Source organism: Cylas formicarius, unplaced genomic scaffold, assembly GCF_029955315.1.
Source record: "Cylas formicarius isolate icCylForm1 unplaced genomic scaffold, icCylForm1.1 PGA_scaffold_2__14_contigs__length_35257938, whole genome shotgun sequence".
Lineage (NCBI taxonomy): Eukaryota > Metazoa > Arthropoda > Insecta > Coleoptera > Brentidae > Cylas > Cylas formicarius.
Genome location: NW_026844319.1, coordinates 23,862,107 through 23,888,219, shown reverse-complemented (window position 1 = coordinate 23,888,219; position 26,113 = coordinate 23,862,107). Strand labels below are relative to the sequence as shown.

The following is a 26,113-nucleotide window of genomic DNA, read 5'->3' as shown; positions in this document are numbered from 1 at the left end:
GTAAGCTGGCGAAATTGCCTGAGTTGCAGGGCCAAAAAAACCAGTAACAAAAAAAAAACTAACAAATAATTTTACTAACATTTTTCACTGTTGATTGTGTGATAATTATTTATTAATATTCTTATTTAATAAACACAATTTAAAATATATAAAATACTATTATACTGTAGGAATTTAGAGAGTAATCTAACTGATGACGATTTTTTTGATATAAATGGAGCAGAGTTAGCTAAATTTTTGCAACATCTGCGCTTTTGGATAAAAAAAAAAACGCTTAAGCTATGTACTAAAAATAATAACATTAAATTTTGCCCCAACCCTTAGTGCTCCCTTATTGTTGACTGCATCAATACACAACAGTTACTGAATGTATCAATAACTGTTGCAAGTGGGGAAAATGAGTTTCCCTAAGCTAAAACTAAAATATTTTTACGTTCTACAACCGCAAAAGATTGTCTTAACGTTTTAGCCATTTTGGCAATTGAGCGCCCAACCGCGGATCAAATAAACTCAAGAGACAGAATACAAAGTTGCAGAAATAAAAAGAAGAAGAGAAAGAAAAATATTCGTTAGTTTATTTGTTTCCGTGATCAAATACTTTTTTGAGATTAAAAGAACTAGTTTTTTTTTTGTTAACATTTAGTTACCAAGTACAGGGGCTTCTTAATTTGAAGTCTTTAGTTTTGCTGAAGTGTTTATCTTACATCTTTTAATTATATTATAACTGAATCCAATGATTTTTATTTTATTTAGTAGATAAATATATCCTTTTGGTGTGGCTGGTAAAGAAGGATGAAGTCTTTAGCGCGACATTTAGGCGATAAACAGACTATCAATGCAACAAAATTTATTTCGAACGAAAAACCAACGATAGCAACTACATTAGAACGAAGATTAGTTTATTGCACAAACAGACACATCAAACTCTTTTCCAACCGATCCTTGTTGATGACGCTACAAAAAAATATTAAAAGGGTTAATACTACGACAATCATCCCAGAAACGCTTTGGATTTACCAGGACTTGTGCACGTCGGACGTGGTCAGTATCATCAAGGCATTCAACTTGCGTAGGATCGCTTCTTTTTCGTCAATCGGCACAGAGTCCAGTAATTCCAATGGAAAAGTGTCGGTCGCGTTGGCTATGGCAACGAGTGCCCTAAAGTATATGGAGAATATTTTAAAATGTATTCTTTAAACACGAATATATATATATATATATATATATATATATATATATATATATATATATATATATATATATATATATATATATATATATATATATATATATATATATATATATATATATATATATATATATATATATATATATATATATATATATATATATATATATATATATATATATATATATATATATATATATATATATATATATATATATATATTTCATTTATTTATATTTAAATTAATATAAACGAATGATACATAGTGGTATAACATAGGATAAAAAGCAGCTCCGAAACTATAGAGAACATGTGGGCGCACTAACAGTTTATCGAACGGTACTGACCTTATGCGACAGAAGAACACCCAATCCTGCGACTTGTGTGGCGTACACTTCCAACACTGAAAAGAATCGGGGCTGAGCGATTCGGGGCGCAAGTAGCCGTGGCACACCTGATGAACCCGCCGCTGGCAAAACGGGCACTCGATGGTTTCGAAGGCGTACTTGCAGAGGTTCCACAAACAGGGACACTCTATCAGTTCCTCCGATCTTATAGAGATGATTTCGTAACTTTCTGCGATAATTAATTGTTTTAATAAAGGTCGCGCCATGTTTAGGCGCGTCTGCCATCTGTCGTTGACTACGCGAAACTATTTAGTACGATGGTTATTCGCTAGATGGAGCCACAGCCTCAAACTAGCCCGGCTACTGGTTACTTTGTAAAGTTTCTAACGATATACCGTTTTTACAATCTTTTATGGTTTTGACTTCGGAATGAATTCAAGACCCGCCTGTTGTAGAGGAAACCACGGTAGTATTTAAGAAGTTAAACTGTTATATTATTTCATATTAGTGTGCTTTTTATAAATCTTCCTAAAACAGAAAGCTTAAACTGATTTCCAATTTAAGAGTTAAGAGTGTTATTTCTATTCCATCTTGTGTTTGTAATCAGTAATTACCAATTTACTGTTATTAAATTTCTTTTAAGACTCGGTGTGCAATTTTTATTGAGGTACCATATACACATATGAAGAAGTTGAGATTGTGGTCGATGACATAATTATCGTTGATGACATCAAATTCAAATTGATCATTAGACTAGGACACATTTGCCGGTTGCTGCTAAAATTATAATTCTGAATGTGTTTCTTTTTCTGAAATGGACATCTGGGGAGAATTGATATGAGGACAGCTGAAATGCAGTTTAGGATGAAACAACATCTCTTCGAAATTTAGTTCTGGGGCAATGGAATAAATTAGAAGTGAAATAGAAAAAAATATCTGTTCTAGTTGTAAAAAATGTGTAGAAAATTTTTAAATAAATATTCTAACATTGTTTTATAGCTAAATTCACTCCTTTATTTATATTTACAATAAACATTTTAAAGAATGGATTTTTCACTGCATGGACTAATCGAGGAATCTCACCGATGGAACTCAATACAAATTTGTCAGTTTTCAACATTTGTATGCACGAAGTACCGAAGTACGGTTCTGGATCGTCATTATGGAATTGCGAATCTATTTATTGAGGGTTGCAAAGCGAAACCCAAGAGAAGTAGGCCTGCGGTTAGACCTTCATACAAATTTACTAAGTTAAATATGTCGTAAAAACGGTATATCGTTAGTTACCTATACTAAAGTGGTGAATAGGCTTGAATTTCAAGATCCAAGTTATTTTGTTAAACTATTGATTCAGGCAGCGAATGAAAATAATTTTCGTTTGATACCTGAATCAATATTTCAGCAAAGAAAATAATCAAACAAGAAATATTAACTGGTAATGGTAACGTTAACATTTTCAGAAATCAAAATTTCAGTTCGCCATTCCAGTGCAAGTCACATCACGCAATCCGGTTATTTCCCAATTGTTTTGTTAATCTAAAATAATAAAAAAAAAAACGACGACTTGTTCGAAGAGGTGAATTTTTCCACGCAAAAAATTCGGTACATTACCACTTGCAAAACTTGCAATTTCAATATTTCCATGAAGCTTTGACCAGCTTATTCTTCCTGCATCAGCAACAATCAAGCATTACTGGTGGTGTTGTTATCATTTTTTGTGGTGTGTGGTTTACGGAAATGACCTAAGAGCAACATCTACGATAAAATCCATTTTTATCGTATTTAAAGTATAACTAAAAGAATCCTTTTTTAAGTAAAAATGATTGAGGAGTTAATTGTTATTCAAAATTTCTTGAGTGATATTGATCAACGGATGTGATTTTTGAGAATTAAATAATTGTTAAGCGACGGGCGGACGGAGTCTTTAGGTGATCATTAGGTATATTATTAAATAAGTGAATAAATAATTAAAGCGTGGGCGTTCGGGTGTTTTATTTACCGGATTCAAACGGAGGCTGAATACTACGCCAAATATTACAAGATCAATTTGTTTTGTGTTGGGATCTGAATGCAGCAGGCTTTTTCTATAATTTATCTAAACGAACTATAAAAAATAAAACAAAAACATGAATGAATCTCATATGAAAACAATGCAATGCATTTCCAATGTTTAGAATCTATAGTAATTTTTTCTGCCGAGGTCTCATTGAATTGTAAAATAGCCAATGGGCACCTTTTTATACGCTATATTATCAGTGCTGATGTAGCATCCGCTATTTTGGTTAGTTTTTGCCATTGAAGTGTGGTTGGGTTTTTGTGTGTTTATTGAACTGAGAAGGCTTTTACTTGATGAAAATCCATTTATCAAAATAAATAAGAACTAAAAGTTAAGATTTTCACGAAATTATATATTTTAACATGACAATTGTTTCGACAACACCGTGTCTTTATCAAATTTATAAACATTTGATAAAGACACGGTGTTGAAAAAATTGTCAGGTGAAAATCTGAACTTTTAGTTCTTATTTATTTTGATTTATCAATATATTGAAGTAAGGAAATATTATTTTATTGATATGTGGTAGTGAAATTTTTCATTTAAGGAAAGACAACAGAGACAACTGTAGGATTGCTTTCGGACACATCTCTATTAGAAGTTTGTAGTGAACTGTATTTTGTGATGGGACGCTTTTAAATCTTTATGACAGAGAAGAGCGGAGGAAAGGTGCTTTTTTTAGTTCTGGGTTCAGTGACTTGGGCGGAAATAGTTTTTAGGGCTCTGTAAACACGAGAGTTGATAACCGATGATTTTAGGTCCAGATGGGCCAATGCGACAATGTATTAAGGTAGGTGCACAATGACTCAATGTTAAGTCTGATTTGCTACTGATAAGGATATCTAAGAATGGGACGTTTATAATTCAATGGTATATTAGGGTGTATAGAGTTTAAATGTCTAAGAAAATCTACTAGGGTTTCTTGACCATGAGGCCAAATAACAAAAGTATCATCGACGAAGCGTTTTGGTTTTAGATGGAATGTATCGAGAGCTTTCTTCTCAAAGGCTTCCATGAATATATTCGAGATGACTGGTGACAATGTAGAACCCACAGCTTGTCCCTGACGGTCAAAAATTTGACCGTTATAAGAGGCATCATTTTTGAATTAAGGTGAAAAGGTCTAGTTCCAGATTTTCAGATTTTAATATATCTGAAATGATGTTGAAGAGTTTCAGGAATAGGGACTTTAGTAAAGCGGAATTCTACGTTGAAACTAACCAGAATATTTTGTGGATCTAATGTTATGTTTTTTTATGGTTCAATGAAACGAAACCATCGGTTTTCTCTGTGAAGATTGAAGAGTGTTTTACTGAAAATGAAAATATAACCTAACCTCGTTGTTGTTGCCGCGTAGTTTAAGACCAAAACTGAAATGTTCGCTATTAATATAAAAAGACTTCTACTGTGACATCAATTAATATTTGTAGGATATATTTTGATTATCATTAACATACTCTTAACTCTCTGTTTCATTTCTATCTTTAATATTTGCAAAGTATAGTACACTACTGACATATATTGACAATAGCCTCCAATAATTTAGAATCACACAAGAAATGAAACAACCCGATGAACTGATTGGCAAACTCCTTTGTTGGATAAATTGTCTTTGTAAACCAATTAACCAATGTATCCAATTCTAATTCTTCTGCCTGACATTTTTTACCCTTTTTCGGCGACCCAACGCTGTGCGTGACCTCTCTGTAGCTTGAGAAAAAAAAACTGAAAAACGCACCTATGCTATTAATGTCGCTTGTCATTCTCGATCGCTTGGCGGAAGATGGACCGTCAGCTCCATTTGCAGGCGATGGATATTTTGTTGTTTGTTCATCGAAGCGGTCATCCTCACTGCTTTCCTCTAACTCGATATCGTTTGTTTGCTCGGTTGGGAATATTTCCGGCGTCAAATATTCGCACGATTCCCGCTCTATAAGATTTAAAAAAATATGGTTTGCAGTCCTTTTTTCAAATGACAGTTTTTACCGAATTTTAGTGTTTTATTAGTGCAAAATTACACCAAATATGTCAAGGTCTAAAAAAATAATTAAAAATAAAGTGTTTAAAACCACAGTTATCACGATTCTGAGCAGATATAAGTTAAACTTATATTCGTTCCGTTATAAAAGTATAACGTAAATTGTTAAAGATATTGTGAAAGTCTTGTTACAATCGTCTGAGTATATAAAACAAAAAAATAAATAATTTAAGATAACCTGTTCATGGCTCGACCTATGTCCCTACCTTTCTCGGAATTTCGAACAGTTTCCTCTTCTAAAACCTCATCACTATCATCTACTATATTAACGACGTTAGCTATTTTGGGCGCAGTCCCCGTAATACATTCAGAACTTGCGGCTTCGGAAGTTGTAAGACTGAACTAGAAATGCCGAACAACTTTAGTGGTGATACACGGAACACGTTTCATCAACCCCAAACATCAAATCTACTCAGTGCTGGTAGACGTCATTTTTCGAGCTAAAAACTTAACAGTGTGACATATTTTTCTACTTATGCAACAAATCAAAATAAATAATCTAGACATGTTATGGGCTAAAGTCATTTAAATACAAAAGAAAAATGGAGATTGGCAATTATTGACATTGACAAGAGAGATTGACAATTATGCTACTGCATAAAAGGGTTTGGCATTTCCGAGGACTTTCCTATGTCAGTTAAAAAAAATAAACTACAAGATTATTGCTAAAACTAAGGCTGTCAGAGGCGCTCTGAAACATAGAAAAACGAGCAGGACCAAACTCACAATTTTTCCAGTAGCGTAACAAGATAGTTTGTGAAACCCCGTGTTTGCGGTTCCCAAAATTATTATGTTGTCTGACAAATCGCGAAAATTAATACCGCAGGGGTTGGAACCCGGCCCAAAATATGGAGGTTGGTATTCGCATGGAACCTCTGCAAGTGCATTAACTGAGATTGCTATCGCTCGCAAAATTGATCAAAAAAACTTACCGTCGTTGTATCGAAACTCAATACCATATTCAATATCTGAGGACATTTTTTCCATTGCTGGTAAATCGCAAATCGCTTGTAGTAGGTCTACGGTTGCGCTTGACACAACAGAACGTTTTACATCTGATTTCTTCCCGCCTTTGTTGTATTTCAAAGTAAACCTATAGGTTTCCACAATTTCTCTGGTCTTTTTGTTTTCAAAGATCAGGTACACTTCTTTGAGCTAAAAACGATTAATACATAATAATATGACGAAACCACAGCGCCAAGATTCTGATGATTAGAAGTCAATTTAAGTAGGACAATTCCAATTCTAATCATCAGTGTCTTCATAAGTTCCACTACAGACCAACAAATCAAATCTCTGGCAATGACTTACGTATTCTTTGTTGATAGCGTCGACAATACCATGGCTCACGGCGTGAAAACAGCGTATAATGCGATTGGCCGATTTGCGCTTGAAAAGAACATAAGGCACCGACTCGTAATTTTGCAAACTGAACTCCGATGCGTCAATGTTCATGCGACGGTACATAATGTTGAGAATGGCAACGCGGATCAGTTGCTGCGAGTAGGTTTTTGAAAAGCGGTAACTCCGCACTGCGTTGGATACCAGTTTTCCACTTAATTGCTAACAAAGAATCGTTTGAATGTTAATCGATGCAACACAAAATGTAGCCAAAGAGAAAACGGTTGAAGATCAAAATTTTAGAACTTCAGTTGAACAGGATTATTTAATCGAGCATTGTAATACAAAAATAAAATAAGAATTTTGCTTACCAGCCCGATGACTTTCGATTTCGTAGACATGTTGATGTGTAACACTATTCTAAATTGTTAGAACACTTCTTTAATGGCGAAAATTTGATTTAAACAGCCCACTCGATTATGTTATATTGAGCATGGACCATAGATACAACAAATTAAAATATGTGGTCTGCGATCGCACTAATCACGAAAAAAAAATTGCACCAATCAGAGACCCACGCAACATTACTTCCAATATGCAAAATGTTGTAAACCATAAAGTTTTGATTCTTTTTACGATGTGAATCATTCCGTTCGAATTGCAGAACTCAAAAATAAAGTGCAATGAAATAATTTTATAACAAAGGACATTTATTTTTGAAATTCTATGTGGTGTATGATTCAATGTATGTGAAAAAATGAGCTTAAGAATAAGTAAGAGTTATGGCCAATATTTACAAAATTCATAACAGTGAATTATGCTAAACAATCCCAGAAAGATGTAACAAAATACATGTAAAATTTGTTTGTTTTACAGGTGTTTCTACATACTTTGTACCACAAAAAAAATGTCATTAGTGTTCATACTGTCGTTCGGTTGGAGTCTCCAGCCAATTTATCAACTATCTGGAAAGTGAAAAGCGCCAATTCAATGATATACAGGTCAATTACATTAATATTTAAGTTTACCACAGATAATACTTACTCTACTTATTCCTGGTAAATTGAGTAATGTACCTAATAAAGGCACTCTCCTTAAAAAGTTTATAGCCACAGGGAAAAAGCCACTGTAAAAAAATTCTATAATTTCTAGTACATTTTTGTATAACACATGATTACCTAAACAATAGAGCAAATCCATAACATTCAATGATCATTCCGATCAATGGCCACCCCGCTAGGACTACAAAGATACCCCCAAAGAACGCTAAGCTGCCTTTCACTTTGTGTCGTTGGAAGAAAAAGAAAAATGTTCGTTTGCCTCCAATAACTGTGGCAAGCCCCGATATAAATAATATCTATCAATATATGAATCAAACATTTATCAAAATACGTGCCTGACGGAAAGCATACTCACGTTGCCTAACGCCAACAAGCTTTTGTCAAAAAGCAGCAACATTCCCAGAAATAGGAAGAAAACCCCAAAACCAGCCAATCCCACACCAATTTCTGCAAATAAAACGACATAAAAAATAAAACTAGCTTGTGCCAAAAATGAAAATGACTTACTTTGGGTATCTGTTAATTCAAACATTATTTAAGCAAGTAATTTAATGGTAAAAAATTTCTGATTTGAGCCAAAATTTAACCTCACATAACTTCCACGTCAGAATTAATTAGTTGGGCCCATTTTGACTTAACTTATAGCTATCAGAATTTAAACTTATGCGTCTCCCTGGCGGTTTGTAATATCCTATATCATAAAATGGAACAAAAAGTCTTTATTTACTATATTCCATTGAATTACTACTCAATTGTTTAGCGTTCTGTGATCTGTGATATTCTTTTATTTATCTGTATGGTTCAGGCATAGACCAAAGACAACTACCATTGACCATAGACCAATCATTGCCCACGAGTCGATGCGATAAATATTGCATTGAACTTATGTCAGAACCATTGATGACATTTGTGTGACTTAAGGAAAAAGCAAACTACTATTCAGAATACAAAAGATACTGGCTTTATTTCAGCATTTATCCATAAGCAGATATCACAGAAATTTATCTTACAAAAACGGTAAATCTTAGGCTAAATACTATCCCATACTATGTAATTTGCGCGAGTTGGAATAAGATATATTATCCAGCTAACTAAACAGTTTTTGAAGAAAATATGGCTTAATGGTTCCATCCCGCGCAAAAATATTTTTACAAAGAACATACAATGGCACTTGCACATACAGTTAAACCAACATTGTTTATCCTAACTTAAATACTGACTAGTATTAATAAAAAGTAATAAGGAGACTTGACAAAATTCGGCATATCATAGTTTTTGTTTGTAGTAACACCTCGCAGATCGATCAGCGATTCTCTTCGATTGACTTCCAGAACCCTTTTCTTCTTTGGGAAAACGAGGAGCGCCAGAAGCTATGTGGAAGACAAATGGTGGGGGAGGCGGCTACGACCTCAAATAACTTTGGATTTCTTTGGTTTTGAAAGCAAGTCAATGCAAACTATTATAGTTGAAGGCTCCTTGTTGCCAGGTACGCATTTTTAACGACAACATTGTACGAGACTATCCCGAACACACTTCCGAATGTTCGTCCCATGCGGCCACCTGAAGCAAAATTTCCAAAAATTATATTAGCAAAGAAATAATACCTAATGACAGGAAAAAATACCAATCATGAATTGCCAACTTCCAAAGTTGTATTCTTTAATTAAATTATACAAACAGGATATGGCAATAAAGTCTGTAGTTTCTTTGGTAACAGCACCATCAGTTAAATTCTCAACAAGATTAATAAAAATTTTAAAATATCATATTGCTTTTACACCTAGATATGTTATCAAAAATTCGTTCGAAATAATTAACAAGGTTAAAGACAATTCTAGTTTCATTTGACGTTCAGAATCTATCACTGGGACGGAAAGACAACTGCAGTCCTTTTTGAATTATATTAACTCCTTACATAAACGCATACTATTTACCATGGAGACGAAACTAGATCACTCCCTAAACTTAACTATAATTAAGCTACAGAAAAAATTAAATTTTTCCATAAACCCTCACACGGACACAATAACTCAAGATACTTAATATATTTAGACTGACTAATTAATATACCACTTTTCACAAAAAATTTTGAAAAAGAAGTAAATATTATAACACAAATAGTTTTTGACAATGGTTACAACTCCTCTTTGACAGTTAAGATTATAACTAAAAAGCAGTGTCAAATATCTATCCATATTAAAGACCGAACCCAAAATTGATAAAATAAAATACATACGACAACCTAGCAAGAAAATTACGAAACATTTATATAAATTTGGTCTTAAGATTGCTTTTTAAACTGAAAACACCATAGGATATTTTTTAAGAACAATCAAACCAAATTACAAAAAACTCAAAAATATGGATCAAATCCCAAAATTTATATCCGACAAACAGGTAAAATATATTTAAGAATCGCATTAACGATCATAAAAGTTCCTATAAAAAAAATGTTGGATTCTATGCCATTCATTTAAATTCACAAGTTTGACGATAATTTTGATATTTTACATAGTCAATCCAAAAGCAAAAAACTAAATTTATTTGAAGCTATAGAGATTAATAAAATGAGATATTCGAATCTATTACTTAATATCCAATTGGATGCATCTCCATTGTTAAATTTAAATGTATTAATTAAAATTCTATTAATTCTATTAATTAAAATTCTATTAATTAAAAATCTATTACTACCTGTATATATACATAGGTGCCCGAATATTATCATATTTCGTATTTGAAAAAGGCATGGTGGTAGCAATCATTAAATAATTGTAATACCTAATATCATTCATTACCTGGCAATCCCGACTGCAATACCATTGATTTCCGCATCCGGCGCACACGAATTGGGCGGCCTTCTGATTACAACCCTGGCATTGGGGAACGTCGTCGCCTGCGTCTGAGCTAGTGTCGTCCTTTCGACAGCTTAACACTTCGGAACTTTCGTCGATGACCAATCGGTCAACTCCTTCCTCGCATTCTTCTTCGACCTATACCCACACATTGAGAATATACTTTATTGGAGCTCAACTTTGTCCAATACTTACAATAGATTCCTCTTTTGATGAGGACTCATATTGGCCGCTCACGGGTGTTATTGTTATCTCGTTTCTTGCCTGAAATTTGATAATTTAGTAATTTTATATGCCGCTACTTTTATTGGAAAGATATACCTAAAATTTTACCAATTTTTGGTAATGATTAAAAATGGATATTAAAAAAGTGTATTTAGGGAACACATTAGAATTAAATGAGCGGAGGCTGCCGACAAAAGGGTCAAAGATCTAAAGATTACTTTCCGAAAGGCTTCGTGTTATCTATATGGCAGGCATAATATGGAGACCATAGAACAGATGCATACTGCAGTCTAGAGCAAACCAAAGAGATATAGAGGAGTTTAAAGCAATGTGGAGTAAGCTGCCCCAAGGTCTCGCGTAGACTTGTTTACCACTTCCGCAAAACTAACCAAAACTTAGTTTAGAATCCAAAAAACACCCAAGCTTTTAATGCTAGTGAACCATACTCTTCGAATGACTAAAGCTAATACGACAGCAGAGCATGCTTACGCGATCCAACCCTCCTGAATATCTTCAAATCATCCGCAAACAAAAGACATGGCGATTCCGAAAATACACTATCAATACGTTACATTACAAGTTACAATAATATTATTATTTTATGTAAACGAAAGCAGAGAAGAAATTTTTGCTTTTTGCCGCTATTTGGCCTTCCTATACCGTTTAAGTTCTAGTTCATGGTTCAGTGATAATCAAATTCTACGTTGACAGGAACGAATCAAAAAGAACCCTTTTGCCACAACATGCACAAACATAAAGAGGTAATACAGCTTTTTTTTATTCGATATCAATTTTTCATTTTTATATTATAAATACACACGTACCATACCCAAATAAAAAATACTGTTAATGCTTTAGAAATTATTTTATCACTATTCCAAGGCCTAAGTTATTATATTATTTTGTTATATATATTTCTGTTTATGTTCATTTTTTTTATACTTATATTCTTTTGACTTGCTATAATGTGTCTTGTACAGGACTAGTTAAAAGTATTTTACTCGCCTTGCTCGTCGACAAGATCTCCGATATTGACATGTTGCTGCCCTGCAATAAACCGCCCGTGCTGATGGTGGGGGTCGAGATCATATGATTGCTTCCGCAGCGTTCCGGTGCTGTGAGCAGGCGCGCAAGCGTAGGACTAAATGAAGTTTTGCTGTTGCCGTTCGGGACATTTGAACTACCGTTGTTTTGATGGTGTTGCTTGGTGGCCGTCTATATAAAACAGGGGTTCAAAGAAAAAGAAAGTTTGAAGATGGATGCAACTCGCGCATACATTTGTCAAAATTCCGTGCAGTAGGGAATTCGTCGGGGCGACGGTGTTGGTGGTGCTGACGGGATGGACCGTCACCTCCGGATACGGCGGTGGCGGTCTGCTGACGTGCTGCAAATGCATTTGCAGCTCGTTTTTCTCGTTTTGCGACAACTTTGCAAACTGCACCAGAATGTCTTTGAACGAGGTGACGTCCTGACCGAAAGTTGGGTCCGGTTGCGAGGACCTCGAGTTTTCACGGCTCTGTAAAGCCAGTTCCTGTCTGTATGCTTTGTTTATTGTCATCGTTTCCGACTTACCCCGTTTATTGTATTGAGCAACAGTCCCATATCGTTAGGCGCGTCCGATACTTTCTGATTGACACTGTAATTTCCACCTGAAAATCCCAAAATACTAGTTTTGCCATCACACTGAGGATGTCTTATTCTCCTACCTCTTCTCGGCACCGATTCTGGATGCTTCTGCCTGTAAATAATGGCAAATAACTATTGAGCCTAACCTGATAAGTCCTGTCATTATTTCACCCATTGGAGACTAAAGCAATCAATTCATAAGGCAGTTAAATTAAACAAACGTTAGTTTTTAAGCGTTTCAAACGTCCTTTTCGACGTTTATTTCTGCTAATTTCGGAAATACATGATTTACAAATTTTTTTTACTCTATTGAAAATTTCTGAGAAATCATCCAATTCGATTTTTTAAATATTGCATTGTTTCCTTCAGTTTTTGTTTTTTAGATATGCTAAAAACGGCCTTTGCACCATTTTGTAAGCGAATATAAAAAACCAAGTTCGAGATTTGCGGTAAAAAAAATTGTATTACTAAATTCAAAACAAAAGAAGAGCCTAGAACATATTTTCAGATTTCCAAGATGGTCGCCTGAGGGCGTAACCAAATTTTAAAAGAGATTTTCCTTTGAAATCAACGTAATATGCCTAAAAGTTGTTTTTTGAAGCTAGACATTATTCAAGAATTCTTTGTGTAACACATTCGACACATTAGATGTTTTTTTAAACAAACAAAAGTCTGTGAACTATACACGTGTTTTTCAAAACAAAACACTCGTATTTGTTGCGACCCATTTAGCTTTTTTCAAAACTCAATTTTATAATTTTAATGACATTCTTGATACAAAAAAGTCAAAAAGAAAACTTGTAGAGGCATAATGACCGCCTTTTTTAGAATTTTACGACGAACTAAAATTCCTTTCTTCGACATATTTGACTAAGGACACGATATCGGGATACGAGTTTCACCATACTATTCAGGTATCACTTCATTAGATTTTTATAAAAAGAAAGTCATATTTTTGCATTTATTTTTTTCGAGAATTTTGCATATTTCTGTTATATCAAAATCTGTATTTCTAAAACTATCAGAAATTTGGTAATAGAGAAAAGAAATTCAAATAAGCTTTAAAACCATTACGTTTTAGTGGGGACCATGGTTACAAGATTTTACCTGTAGTCCGCTATGATGGACTGTACGTCAAGAATTGGCCTTTGTTTTTGTCTGAAGTCTAACGCGCTGTTGATGTCGAACTGAGACTTGGGAAAATTGCCCTTCTGGACGGGCTTGTCCAGGCTGGATCGAAGGATGTTCGTTTTCTGATTCGATTTGAGCACGCTCTGTTGACTGAGACCATCCAAGGCGATATCCCCTAGATTCGTGTCGTTCAACACTATCACTTGCCTCTTGCGTTGCAACCTGATCAAGAGCTCCTCTTTGAGTTTCTTCAAATGGATCAGATGGTTCCATTCACGCTCCTAATAAACAAAGGCATAGTCAAGCGGTTGACTACTTTGAAGGCAGTAGGTAGAAGATCTGCCAATGTGCTGAATCAAAATTTCTGGGGCGCCGGAAAGCCCGCAACAAGGAACAAGAAAATAAAAAATAACCTCTTTTTTTTTCTCAGGGTAGGGGTGTCAAAATGATTTTTGTCGTTCTCCGATCGGTATAATATTTACCTTTTCCTTTGCCATCTCGTTCAAGGCCTTAATTTCGCTTAGCGTTTGTTCGCTCAGCACGGTAATCTGCTCCAAATTGTTGGACTGCGTGATTTCGATGAAGTCGTTGAAGATCTTGTCTCTGGAAGCGAAATTCTCCTGGATCTCGCTCTTTAGTCGTTTCAACGGCGTATCATCTTCGTCCAGTTTACGCTTGTGGTTCTCCGATACCGGGGTGGTATCTTTATTTTTATCCTCGCATTCTCCGTCAGATTTATCGATCGTTTCCTCTTTCACCACGGTCTCCTTGCAGCGCTCCTCTTCGTTTTCACTGCTATTCGTGCCGTTCTGGTTGATATTTTCCTTTTTAACGGCTTGAGATTCGTCGACGCCGCGATCATCGGCGTGACCAGGAGACGGAGGATGAACAACGTCGCACCCCTCCCGCACGTCTTCCATGATCTGCATTTTATTAAGGCTGGAAAAATAAAGAAGCTTTGAGGACGGGGGAAACGACGTCGCGATTGGTCCGCGCTGGTTTTTGTTGGACTAAAACCTACTTCGATTTATCGAGTACCTGGGAGCGTTAACGTATTTTTTTGAACGATAACGTTAAAAAATTTGTCGAAAAACCTGTGTAGCTAATAGATGATGGCAGTAACAATTGATGCTTCAATGATTTTCTGCACGTGCCCCTAAATTTCAGACACTAACCCGTACTTTGCGCCATTTCCTTTCTAAACAGCGATCTTGACACCCTTAGTAATTTTTTTAAACATTTAACGGTTTTGTTGGTTGGGAGCACACAATATTGTGTTCTTTTGTTTGTTTCTCAAAATTTTGTTCATGGTGGTTTCTATTCGAAGAATGCGCAGGGCCTAGCTATCTAGTAGCTATATGCGCAAAAAAAGTTTCAAGCCGTTGGTTAACGAAATAATTTATTCCAACCATGCGCAATCAAATTGTGCACACCTGGTATAGTAATAATAATAACGCAACTGATAAAAGTTGCGGCCTTTCACACAATTTGTGTAATATATTCGAACCAACAGTCGCGCAAAGCTTTAAGGTCATCAGCACCGAATAAGAATAACCTTCGACATCGCAGACCGTCGTTGTGCAACTCTTTTAAATAATAAAAAAATACTGTTCTAGCCGTGTCAGAAGTTTCAGAGCCGTGACCTAATTGCCACAGCTCGATCGAAAAAAACCTAGATCCATGCTTCTTATAATCGATTTTTTTTTTGGCAACCGTAATTAACAATAAAATAGGAAACGTATAATCAGTATGTTTAGGAAAAACAATAGCTTCGAACTTCCCGCAGCCGTATTTACCTTTACCAATATCGATCAATATAATCAGCGGTTGCCTAAGCATGGGTTCACTAATCGCAGCAGAAGCGGTGACGTCACGTAAACGCGCGAAATGCGTCGAGGCATCTTTACCGAAACAGACTCCCCCGAAGACATCCCAAACAAACAAAACAAACTCCTCACTTCCGCCAAAGTTTTCGCTGAATAATAAATGGTCGTCGGTTTCTGTTTGGAGCGAAGAAAATTGCACGGAACTTTGTACGTGCTCGCGTGTCGCACGCGTACATACGCGGGTTGCACTTTGCGCTGCGTGTGTTTCGACGTTTGTGCCGTGTGCGTCGCGTGAATACTTTCAATATTATGCACGCACGGCGGGAGAGGAGAACGGGCGCCTTCGCGACGGTCGTCGCGATGTGCACCGCCATTGGTCTCGTCGCGGAAATAGGTCGGGCGGACGGTAGACGTTGCCACGTCCTCGATGATAAAATCGCTTCTTCCAGCGCGCACACGCTACGATTCCAGATATTTTGAACGAAAACTTCTAATTCAGTAAAAGTTGCAGTCAGCAGTTGTTTGCTGGTTTTACGTATGGTTTTTTCAGGTGCCTATATAGATTCCGTACATGTTATATCTACAGAAATAACTTTTAGGATTGCAACTGGCAACTATTCCGCTAGTATTTATGGTATAGTATATTAATTTCATAATATTAATTAGATGACATTGTTCGTGTTCGTAAGTTGCAGCACAGAATGGAATAGATCCGTTGCAAAAGTCACAGACCATAAGACAAAGTATAGACAAACAAACTTTATTGTACGACACGAGACAACTTCTCCGTGCATTTTACTTAATCAAATTAAAATTGCTTACAAAACTGCTTGTATCTTTTAATTGGCAATTTTTTGTTGGCGGACGCGATGGAAATTTTTCGAGCAAAACGTGTTTGATTATTTTTGTTTACTTGGGCGTGGGTCTATAACGAAAACCCATAATCCCAAAACTATAAATAAAATAAAGCTATATACTTAAGGCTAATTTGGGTTACACTAAAATACATTTTTTCTAAATCAAATTGTTCATTCACAGAATGATAATAAAAGTTGGAATTAAATGTCTTTATTTTATTTGCACTTATTTCGTAATTTTGACTTTATAAACCTATAACTTTAAAAAAAAAAACGCAATTAATTACTAATTTTGTATGTAAAATTTCTTGCAATTTGGTATTAAACTTGCGCCTCCCGTGCTTTAGGCGACATTTATTCAGGAATATCGTTTTCCTAAAATGTGCCGCAAGTGCCGCACAACTGACAACGCCGCAGCCTCGAACGAGGGAGGTCACGGACCTGCAGGCAAAAGTAACGAACCACACACGCTCACGTTGGAAGGGATAGACGATGCACAGCAAGCGCAAGAAGAAAATTTTTAGATGACAGATGATACAACGTCGGAGTTGTTTGAAGGAACATCCCAAATTTGCATCCGATTTGGATCAAGTGTGTGCCAGAGAAAAGGAACCAGTAGAAGCTATAGGTCAGTAAAGTGAACGAAAAAGAGGAGGACGTCATTATAATAGATAAAACTCAACTAAATTCCTATCTATTCTAATAAACTTAAACTTAAAAAAAGTAAAATCAAAAACCAAACGTTTTAATATTTCTGCAGGAGTGAAGGAAATAATTAAGAGGACGTCATTATACAAGATAAAACTCTACTAAATTCCCCTATATTCCAATAAACTTTTGTAAAAAAAAGTAAAATCAAAAACCAAACGTTTTAATATTTCCGCAAGAGTGAAGGAAAGAAGACGATGTCATTATACAAGATAAAGCAGAACTAAATTCCAATATCTTTTAATAAACTTTTGTCAAAAAAGTAAAATCAAAAAATAAACGTTTTAATATTTCTGGAAACACCTTCATCAACTTTATCCAACTTACTCCTGCGGAAGCCCTCCAACCACCCCTTCTTCGCCCTCCGAGGCCACGGGCACTAGACCGACGGCGAGCAACACGGCGATGGCGCTCTCCGGCGCCTCCACTTCCTCCTTGAGGAAGTCGTCGGGCAGATTCTGGTCGGGCACCGCCCCACGCTTCAGCCTGCACCTGGTAGGTAGTCCCAGGAGTTCGTGTTGAACGTCGCGTTCGTAACTCGAACCACTGAAGTGACGCGAGCAAATCCTCGCGGTTGCGCAATTGTTTAACGGTTTTCCGCACGCCTCGAGCCACTTGGTGCGAGTCCGGGAATCGCCAGGGAAGCGATGGTACCGCACGGAACCGCCCTTGGTCTTGCGATGGGTGCTGTTGCACCCTGCGATCGCGCACTGCGGCATTTTGATGTCATCGAACGACGCCTGACTTTAGTGTCGGTTTCTTACAATTCGGTAGTTATAAATGTCTTTTAAGTTTTCTGGTTGATGCGTGAGGAACGGTCTAAATATCTAAATTGTAATCAATTTTCATTTGAGAGATGTTAAATTTGAAGCGCATGCCAAAATGAATAGGTCGAACAATACAAGAGCCATAAATAGTTGCTAATGACCCCATAAGGTGAACTAACAAATATTCTAGGAAAACCAAATTCTTTATGTTTAATATTCCCTTGCAGTACAGTCGTTTCCAACTTTTCAAAAAGGAAGTTATACAAAACGTGTAAGGTTCATTTCAAATGTTAATGTCGATAGCAGTAGTTCAAAATTGGGACACCATGCAGACAAAACAAATGGATTCCGAAGAAACTCATTTTCGATGCCTGCCACAAGCAAGGGATTTGGTTTTCGTAAAACATTTCTTAGTTCATTACTACCAATTTTGGTAGCATCATGCATCTAAATTCATAACTTTTATCCCATGTAACTGACTCAATAGTAATCTAAGAGTTTAGAAGTTACCCAGATGATCCCGCTAGTAGAGCGTAAAGCAAAAATAGATGAAGCCACAGGTATGGAACATTGGATTGAGGATCCAACACGGAATATCTAGGTATTGCTGATGATAAGTGTTTGACAATTATGGTTGAGTAAAATGCCTAATGATTGCTCACAGTTTTTTTTTATTCTCAATATTATAAATATCAGAAGAGGAAGATGTAGAAGCAAGCGACTTGAACCTCGGACTGTAAGATAGGATTGTAGGTTCGAATGTTGATTGGGATAGTAGCCAAAGCAAACCTACATTCTCGTACCTTGTTATGGTTAATTTGGATCTATACAAATAGAACTGACTGTTGATAATGACATTCTGGACCTAAGTTGAGGAAACGAATGAAGCCCATAACCGGGGCTTGCTTTATATCATCAAAAAGGTACACCAAAGAGGTCACGAATTTTTATATCGCGATGATAAATGACCGGGTGTCACGTAATTACCATTAGGAAGTAATCGTTTAACGACGCCATTGTTGAAGATTCATTCACTGCTACACAATGCCGATTAGTACGCACAGCGACGTCTACATTTTAATAATAGGTGTTGTTTGTGTTTGTTTAAAAAATTATAGTGTCGTCCTATCATGACCTCGTGTTCGTTATTTATGTCGGTCGAACGGGGAGATAAGGAATTTTCGCTCCAGTTTCGGGTTTAATGACGAAAGAACCTAGAAGGTCGTTGAATTCGAGTAGGTACCATACGTATAGGTCTGGTATATAATGACTCTACGCACGAAGAAGTCAAGAAGTTTCTTTAGAAGCAGATTTCTGTATAAAGAATGAGCTTATCTAAGAGGATATAATAGGTAGGACGCTTGAGGAAGCAGCTTTCCCACTCTACAAGAAAGACGTTCGCTGTGCTGTGTTTTCTTTGAACACTTTACATTAATTGAGGCACTTGAAATAACAAACAAATGAAACTAACCAAACTAAAAAAATGCCAATATATAACCAGAAGTGCTGTTAAGAATACATAAGCATCTAATTAAAAGCACTTTTTTGGTGGGAAATTTAATTGGGACTTAAAATAAATGATTTAAAATTCTTTCCGGCGGGTTTTTCCATTTGGCTTTAATTGAAATTCATCTAAATCAACTAAACTAAACTAACGGTGTTAAAAATATTCATTTTCCATGAAAATTGCACAATTAAAGTTATATTACAAAAAGAAAGTGTCGGCACTGATTTCCGGTACAAAAGGAAGTTGTCGTCGTATCAAAAATATATCACGCGGATGGAGCTATTGATTATCAATTAACCCAAAATTTTTAAATTTATGTTAATTATAGTTAGGTACTATATGATGTCAACGTTTCGGAGTAAGACACCCTGTATGTGATTTGATAATTTTTTGCACATTCTGACTAAACAGCGATATCTACACACTTAACTCTTTTTTGCCTGCGATCTAACCATATTTTGAGAAAATTCTTCCGTAAAAATTCCGCATTCATACTTATTAATGACCACGTTGGTTCTTGAATGCCGCAAGGTCATTGGTTAAAAACGATTCCAAGTCTCGCGCGTGCGCATGCTGAATGGAGCTTCTCAAAAAAATTTCATAATTCATTCAACGTTCCTGTATTATCAGCATTATGCCTCCATATTACTAGTAGCAATAAAGGTGCACGTAAGAAAACTAAAATCTTTAACATATACGCACCACGTGCTATTTTTTATTTATTCGCATTTTTCATTTCAGCAGTTAATTACTTTCCTAAACCTCAAGAGAAAGAAAAGGATTAAGGGACAGATTGTTGAAAAGAATATGAAAAATATAATTTTTATGATCCGTTGTGAAAGTTTACGGAGTATATATTAGTTTATTTTTTTATTAATTAATTTAACACTGACAATCATTTTTTGAACAACGGTTAAAATTAGTGCATTTTTAAATTTGTAAATCAATAAAGTTCTTCAAGTCATTAGGAAATCTCTGAAATCTTTGTGTATACCTTGAAATTTTTCGTGAAATCTTATGGTTGTGTGAAATCTTGTGTACCACTTTTGGATGGTGAGGTGCCACTCGGGCAGTATCTACGCTTTGTTGATTACCATGGTTGGCGAATCATAGGTGCGACGCGATAAGATAAGTCGTGAAACATTACGTTTTTATTTTTAGTCATTGATCCTAAAAGTAGGTATACAAGCGAACGAGGTCACGGCTGAAAACGCCGGTGTACCCAGAAACCGGAGGTGTTCCGACACCAGAATTATATCTGCTAGTTCCCGGAGTCAGTCAGTTTAAATAAAGGTGTATTTTTAGTGTCGCAACTATTTTCCCGTGCGTTATCAATTGCAAGGTTTTTGCGGCCGGTTAATAAGGTGCACTTTTAGTACAAAGGTCGGGGCAAAGTCACGCGCGATATCACTCGTTTTATCCGAAAACTATTACGTTGACCTTGGGTAACGCGTATTCTTTCGGCGTATCGATAAGCGTTTTCCGTATTTGTGCAACCGAAATGGAAAAAGGAAATTGAAGCGGGCGAAACCCTCCCTTCCCTTTGTTTGGTTGAAAGGCAAGGGAAATGGACGATAGACGGTATAAAATTTTAAAAATGTTGACGCCGAAGAGTCTCTCTGAATCAGACCTTTAAAGGGTGAATCTTTGATTCGTTTTAAGGCCCACACTTTAATAAGTGAACGTTGATCTACGTTTGTGTGATAAGAGGGGAATCCAAAACGAACATTTTATTTGGTTTTATTTTCTGAAAGCTGTTCATAATTCATAATTCAATTTTTGACCTGTTTTAATAGATATTAGTTTGCAAAATATTTAAAAAAAACTTCGTGATTCAACTCCACTCACTACACACCAATAATTTTGTCTTAACCCACTGCCTACGCTGGCTTAATTTTAAACCCGTTTTAATAGATATTATTTTTCACGACAACGAATGCAATAATAAAAGCAAACATCTAATGACGCCATGTTTGGTGTCTTTGCGAACTCTCCATCCTGGTTCAATTTTAAACCCGTTTTTTAAAATAATGCACACAAAAATAAACATCTAATGACGTGATATGATAGTAAACAAATCTTATTGATAACGTTTACGCGATGCATTTTCAAAACTCAACTATAGTCAGTATAACCTTGACAATAAGTAGAACAGCGGATTACAATCTCACCCTTATATACTGGTCCATGACTTTTTTTTAAAATCATCAGTTGAAGTAAGCAATTTCGAGGTTATAAAGTCCATCCAAGTAACTCCAGAATAAGAAACCACAGTTTTATGAATTACGTCGCAGCAGTAGGTTGTCCTGACAAAGCAAGATTTATCTTTATCCGATTGTTCCATTAGTGTATTCAAAATTTTGAACTTAACAAAAAAAAAAAAAAGAAGACGCGAAATCGCAACGACGTAGGAGGAATTGGGACGACTTATGTGAAACAAGTTACCAAACAGGTGGCCCGAAAGACTCGAAGACTAGTGCGAAACCCCGAAGCACCGAGGCGTTTTGTTTTTCAACCTCGCTCGCCAAAAACGATCACTGCGCACGCGCACTCGTCACTCACACGCGCTTTTGAGGGGTCTGCAGATGTTAAACCCTTCGGTCCGACGCGCACCACCTTAAACAACCACCGTAAAAAAATGTTCGACGGTATCCGTGGAGATTACGGAACGAAACGCGGTACCGGGTACCGTCACGGTTCTGTATTGTTCTCTTCTCAATGTCACAGACCGTGTACGTGGATAATAATATGACGACCAAAGGAAGAGAATGAATCAGACTGAACGCGAGCGACGACGGTCTGTGTGTGTGTGGTGTGCGAGCCATCCGTCTCCCTCTCTCGCTCTTTCGCGCGTCCCTCGGCGTCGTCGTCGACTTGAGCACCGCTGACGTCACGGGCGCGGTCGACCGTCGTCTACGTGGGGCGCCGGGCCCGATCGATCCAAAGGGTGGAAGCGTCGGCTACGCGGCAGCTGAGTCCGCCGAGAGGCTTGCGGCAGTTTCCTCTTTTGCCCACCACCACCTCGACGATGGGTTTGGTTGGGTAAGGTGGGCAGGGAGGGGGTCTTGTATACCGAACCACCTTGGGAGGGTTTCGTTCTTAGACGCCGACACTAACCTAACGTTTTTTTCAAGGCTACTTGTAGCGAACTTAAGAAAACATAGGTTCCTATTAAATCGGCATACGGTGGTTTTAGTTACCTGCGTTGTGTTTTTACTAGAAGAAATAGTTATATATTATCATTTCATGATGTTAGAAAATAATCTTGAAAAACGTTGTTTAACAATATTATTATATCTCTGTATTGAATACGCGAATTAAAAAATATCCGAGAAAGAATACGAGATGCAAATTAGACAATTCAGCAAGATATAAGAAATTAAAGCAAAAAACGTCCTTAGTTTTGTGTCGTTCCCGTAAAGTCACGTACTAGTACTTGCTTAAAAATATAAATGAATAGGAAAAATATATGAAAAATATTTTCCCTTCTGTGTAATAAGTAAATATTTTAAGTACTAATACCCTATTTTCCTGTTCTATAAGTCAATTCCTTTTAGGTGTTTTAAATGTATTATCAAAAAAACTCAAACTCAAAAAAAACTACTTTTTCAATATACAACAAAGTTAAATTAATGTATGTTTCACATATTGAATTATTCTCCGTAACAATTTCAAAATTGTGTAAATGTGAACTATACAAATATTATATAATTATATATATATATATATATATATATATATATATATATATATATATATATATATATATATATATATATATATATATATATTCTCACGTATTGATTCACGGATGGAAAAATGTGATGACACTATATTCCGGGATATCATCCGTTCGCTCGTTGAACTCCGACTGGAATCCTGCATCCGACTGGAATCCTGCAAATCTTGCATCCGACTGGAATCCTGCAGACGTTTCGCCAAAATCTCACTTGGCATCTTCAATGCTCGCGCTCCGAGTGTTCGAAGTGTTTTCGGAGCGCGAGCATTGAAGATGCCAAGTGAGATTTTGGCGAAACGTCTGCAGGATTCCAGTCGGATGCAAGATTTGCAGGATTCCAGTCGGATGCAGGATTCCAGTCGGAGTTCAACGAGCGAACGGATGATATCCCGGAATATAGTGTCATCATATATATATATATATATATATATATATATATATATATATATATATATATATATATATATATATATATATATATACAAATAATTATAAATTTTGTAAATTATAAATTTTGTAATGAGAACTGTGTTTATTAGCATTGAACGACTCGGAAAGTATCAACTCCAACGACGGACGGCGATGGAAAAAGGGTGGCGTCATATGCAGTCCCTACGTCAGACCATGCTGTGATCATCAAGTGACTCATACACGAAACTATTTTACGATCGCAGCTTTTGATCGGCGCCAATTGCTGTAACACGCGATCAATATCATCCCTCATGGTTCCGACCTTCCTCCCCTCATGTCCGGACTATTTCGCACCCCTCTCCTTTGCGCCCGGGCGACCCTCACCCGATGGCCACGTGCCAAGAATTAATCTCAACCCCCTCTAACCGGCTTTTGCGATCACTACGGTAGATTTAAATGGCCATTTCATTTTTGTTTCGCGAGAGTTGTTGGACGACGGATGGGCGTAAAACAAATTGCATACTTCGACACCTCAATCAACGACGCAATCATTGCATCTTTTGCGATTTAGGGGATCCGTAGACTTTGCAATTCATTTATGTCTTAAAGCAAATGTCAAAGTTTACAGAATATAACTATAATCAGTTCCCTGATTCTTAATAGTTAAACTCACTTATTCTTTTGCATGAACCTTGATGAAAACGCGTAGATACATTCTGATTTAACGACTCCCAAAACCCAAAAACAAGAAACTTGTGTATAAAAATTTAATTATTTTACTTATGCTATGATTTACTATAGTCAGTAATATGCTACAATTTGGATCAAAATATATTGTATTTTATACAGTTCTTAATTTTCTCTGAATTTTAGGTATGTAAATATTTAACAGGGGTAGCGAGTAGCACTTTATTACGAACCAGGTAAGAGATAGGCTACTTCAGGAATTGGCAATCCTGCCCTATGCGAGCCACTGTTACCGTCTACCTTCCCCCCCACAGGAAGGAGCAGGTCACTTACCCTTATCCTATCCCTCGAATCATAATATCCTCACATATCCCAAACTCCTTGACATTGGGAAGCAGCTACGTCAATACCACATCAAGACCATCGAAAAATGATTTCCCTAAGGATTTGATACTAGACACCCATAGGCGACTATCAAATTTTGATTACATCGGCTATGATTCTGCGATACAGAAAGCAAACGGAAAACTACTGTATTAATAATTCCAAACAATCTCTATGGCTGACGAAAATATAAACACGGCCCTCAGTCCGGGGCACCCTTTAAATGAGGAGAGGTTGCTAAGAATATCCCCGTCGGCTACCATGGAAACAACTACATGAAACGTCAATGTTGAAAAAAAAAGGCAACGTATGGAGATCCGCGGTCTAAGCGAAATCAGATGGATTGACACTGGCCAACAAAAGACTTAAAGGACAAATATCCTACTCGGGAGGGTCATAACATAGGCATGGAGTTGCTGTTATACTGTCATCCTTGATCAATAAATCGCTAAACAACTTTATACCTTGCAGTGACAGAATAATGATGTCGCTATTAAGAACAATCTATAGAACAATGAACGTAATTCAGGTTTATGCTCCAACATGCGATAGCTCAGAAGAAGAAATAGAAAGTTTCTACGACAAACTAGAAGAGATAACGAAACTTGTGAAAAAGGGTAAAGTGACTGTTGTTATGGGTGATTTTAACTCTAAAGTTGGATCGGGGACGGATAATGAAATAGTCGGACAATACGGCCTTGGACAAAGGACTCGTTCAATTTTGTGCAGAAAATAATCTCATCATCAGCAACACATTCTTCAAAGTCCCACCCAGACACCTGGCGATAGAACCAGAATCCAGAAAGATATCATACTTGTTAAAAAGGATATGAAGAAATTCGTAAAAGCAGTAGAAACATACCCGGGAGCGGATGCAGGTTCGGATCATAACCCTGTACTGATGAAGTTTCCAATGCATAGATTAGACAACAAATAACAAACCCTATCGATATAAAGAAACTAAAAGATCCCAAAAGAAAAATGCAAATAGAAGGTCAGTTAGATTTAAGGACCAAACAGATAAAACGAATGGAAACATCGAACCACAATGGATGACGATAAAACAAGAACTGAAAATTATGCATTAACATTAAAGATTTGCAAAACCTAATTGATAGAGTCGTATGTCAGAGTCTAGATTGACAATGAATGTAAGGAAGACTAAATGGGTGTTAATAACAAAAAAGGAAACTGCTACCCACGAACATCTTAAAGTTGGAGAGAATGTCATAGAAGGGGTATCCACATTTAAATATTTGGGTATCAACTTAAATGAAAAGTGGGATCCAAGGAAAGAGGTAAGCTCCAGAATTGCACAGGCCCGCATGACATATATAAATATGAACACATTCTTCCAT

At 36.4% G+C, this 26,113-nt stretch overlaps 3 protein-coding genes across 9 annotated transcripts in view; all 3 read right to left on the bottom strand.

The window, feature by feature from the left end:
• Window positions 1-833: 833 nt before the first annotated feature.
• Window positions 834-7,557, bottom strand: LOC132698840 (uncharacterized). Its single transcript, XM_060665177.1, has 9 exons — window positions 7,343-7,557; window positions 6,942-7,193; window positions 6,563-6,785; window positions 6,357-6,505; window positions 5,837-5,972; window positions 5,331-5,522; window positions 1,537-1,765; window positions 1,018-1,158; window positions 834-954 (listed from the first exon to the last, which is right to left on the bottom strand). Exons 1-9 carry the CDS (start codon window positions 7,370-7,372, stop codon window positions 900-902), a joined length of 1,407 nt encoding a protein of 468 aa, XP_060521160.1. The 5' UTR covers window positions 7,373-7,557; the 3' UTR covers window positions 834-899.
• Window positions 7,558-7,663: 106 nt separating this feature from the next.
• On the bottom strand, window positions 7,664-8,833 carry LOC132698841 (vesicle transport protein GOT1B). 2 transcript variants are annotated; one of them, XM_060665178.1, is made up of 5 exons: window positions 8,540-8,833; window positions 8,388-8,479; window positions 8,150-8,328; window positions 8,016-8,097; window positions 7,664-7,932 (listed from the first exon to the last, which is right to left on the bottom strand). In XM_060665178.1, exons 1-5 carry the CDS (start codon window positions 8,562-8,564, stop codon window positions 7,885-7,887), a joined length of 426 nt encoding a protein of 141 aa, XP_060521161.1. In that variant the 5' UTR covers window positions 8,565-8,833; the 3' UTR covers window positions 7,664-7,884. The 2 variants fall into 2 exon arrangements, with proteins under 2 accessions (XP_060521161.1, XP_060521162.1); XM_060665179.1 differs by having other exon boundaries at window positions 7,664-7,936; window positions 8,540-8,832.
• A 142-nt stretch (window positions 8,834-8,975) lies between these two features.
• The window catches only part of LOC132698839 (uncharacterized), a 29,297-nt gene continuing 12,159 nt past the window's right edge, over window positions 8,976-26,113 (bottom strand). Inside the window, exons 1-10 of one of the 6 annotated variants that reach the window (XM_060665173.1) lie at window positions 21,706-22,523; window positions 17,588-18,087; window positions 14,352-14,808; window positions 13,846-14,150; window positions 12,685-12,850; window positions 12,389-12,628; window positions 12,118-12,327; window positions 11,083-11,151; window positions 10,831-11,025; window positions 8,976-9,592 (exon numbers count right to left, since the gene is read on the bottom strand). In XM_060665173.1, coding sequence (XP_060521156.1) covers window positions 9,551-9,592; window positions 10,831-11,025; window positions 11,083-11,151; window positions 12,118-12,327; window positions 12,389-12,628; window positions 12,685-12,850; window positions 13,846-14,150; window positions 14,352-14,808; window positions 17,588-17,979 — 2,076 coding nt within the window. In that variant the 5' untranslated portion in view covers window positions 17,980-18,087; window positions 21,706-22,523 and the 3' untranslated portion in view covers window positions 8,976-9,550. Of the gene's footprint in view, window positions 9,593-10,830; window positions 11,026-11,082; window positions 11,152-12,117; window positions 12,328-12,388; window positions 12,629-12,684; window positions 12,851-13,845; window positions 14,151-14,351; window positions 14,809-15,665; window positions 17,552-17,587; window positions 18,088-21,705; window positions 22,524-26,113 lie in introns of those variants that run through there. The other 5 variants (XM_060665172.1, XM_060665174.1, XM_060665175.1 and 2 more) reach the window with 5 other exon arrangements.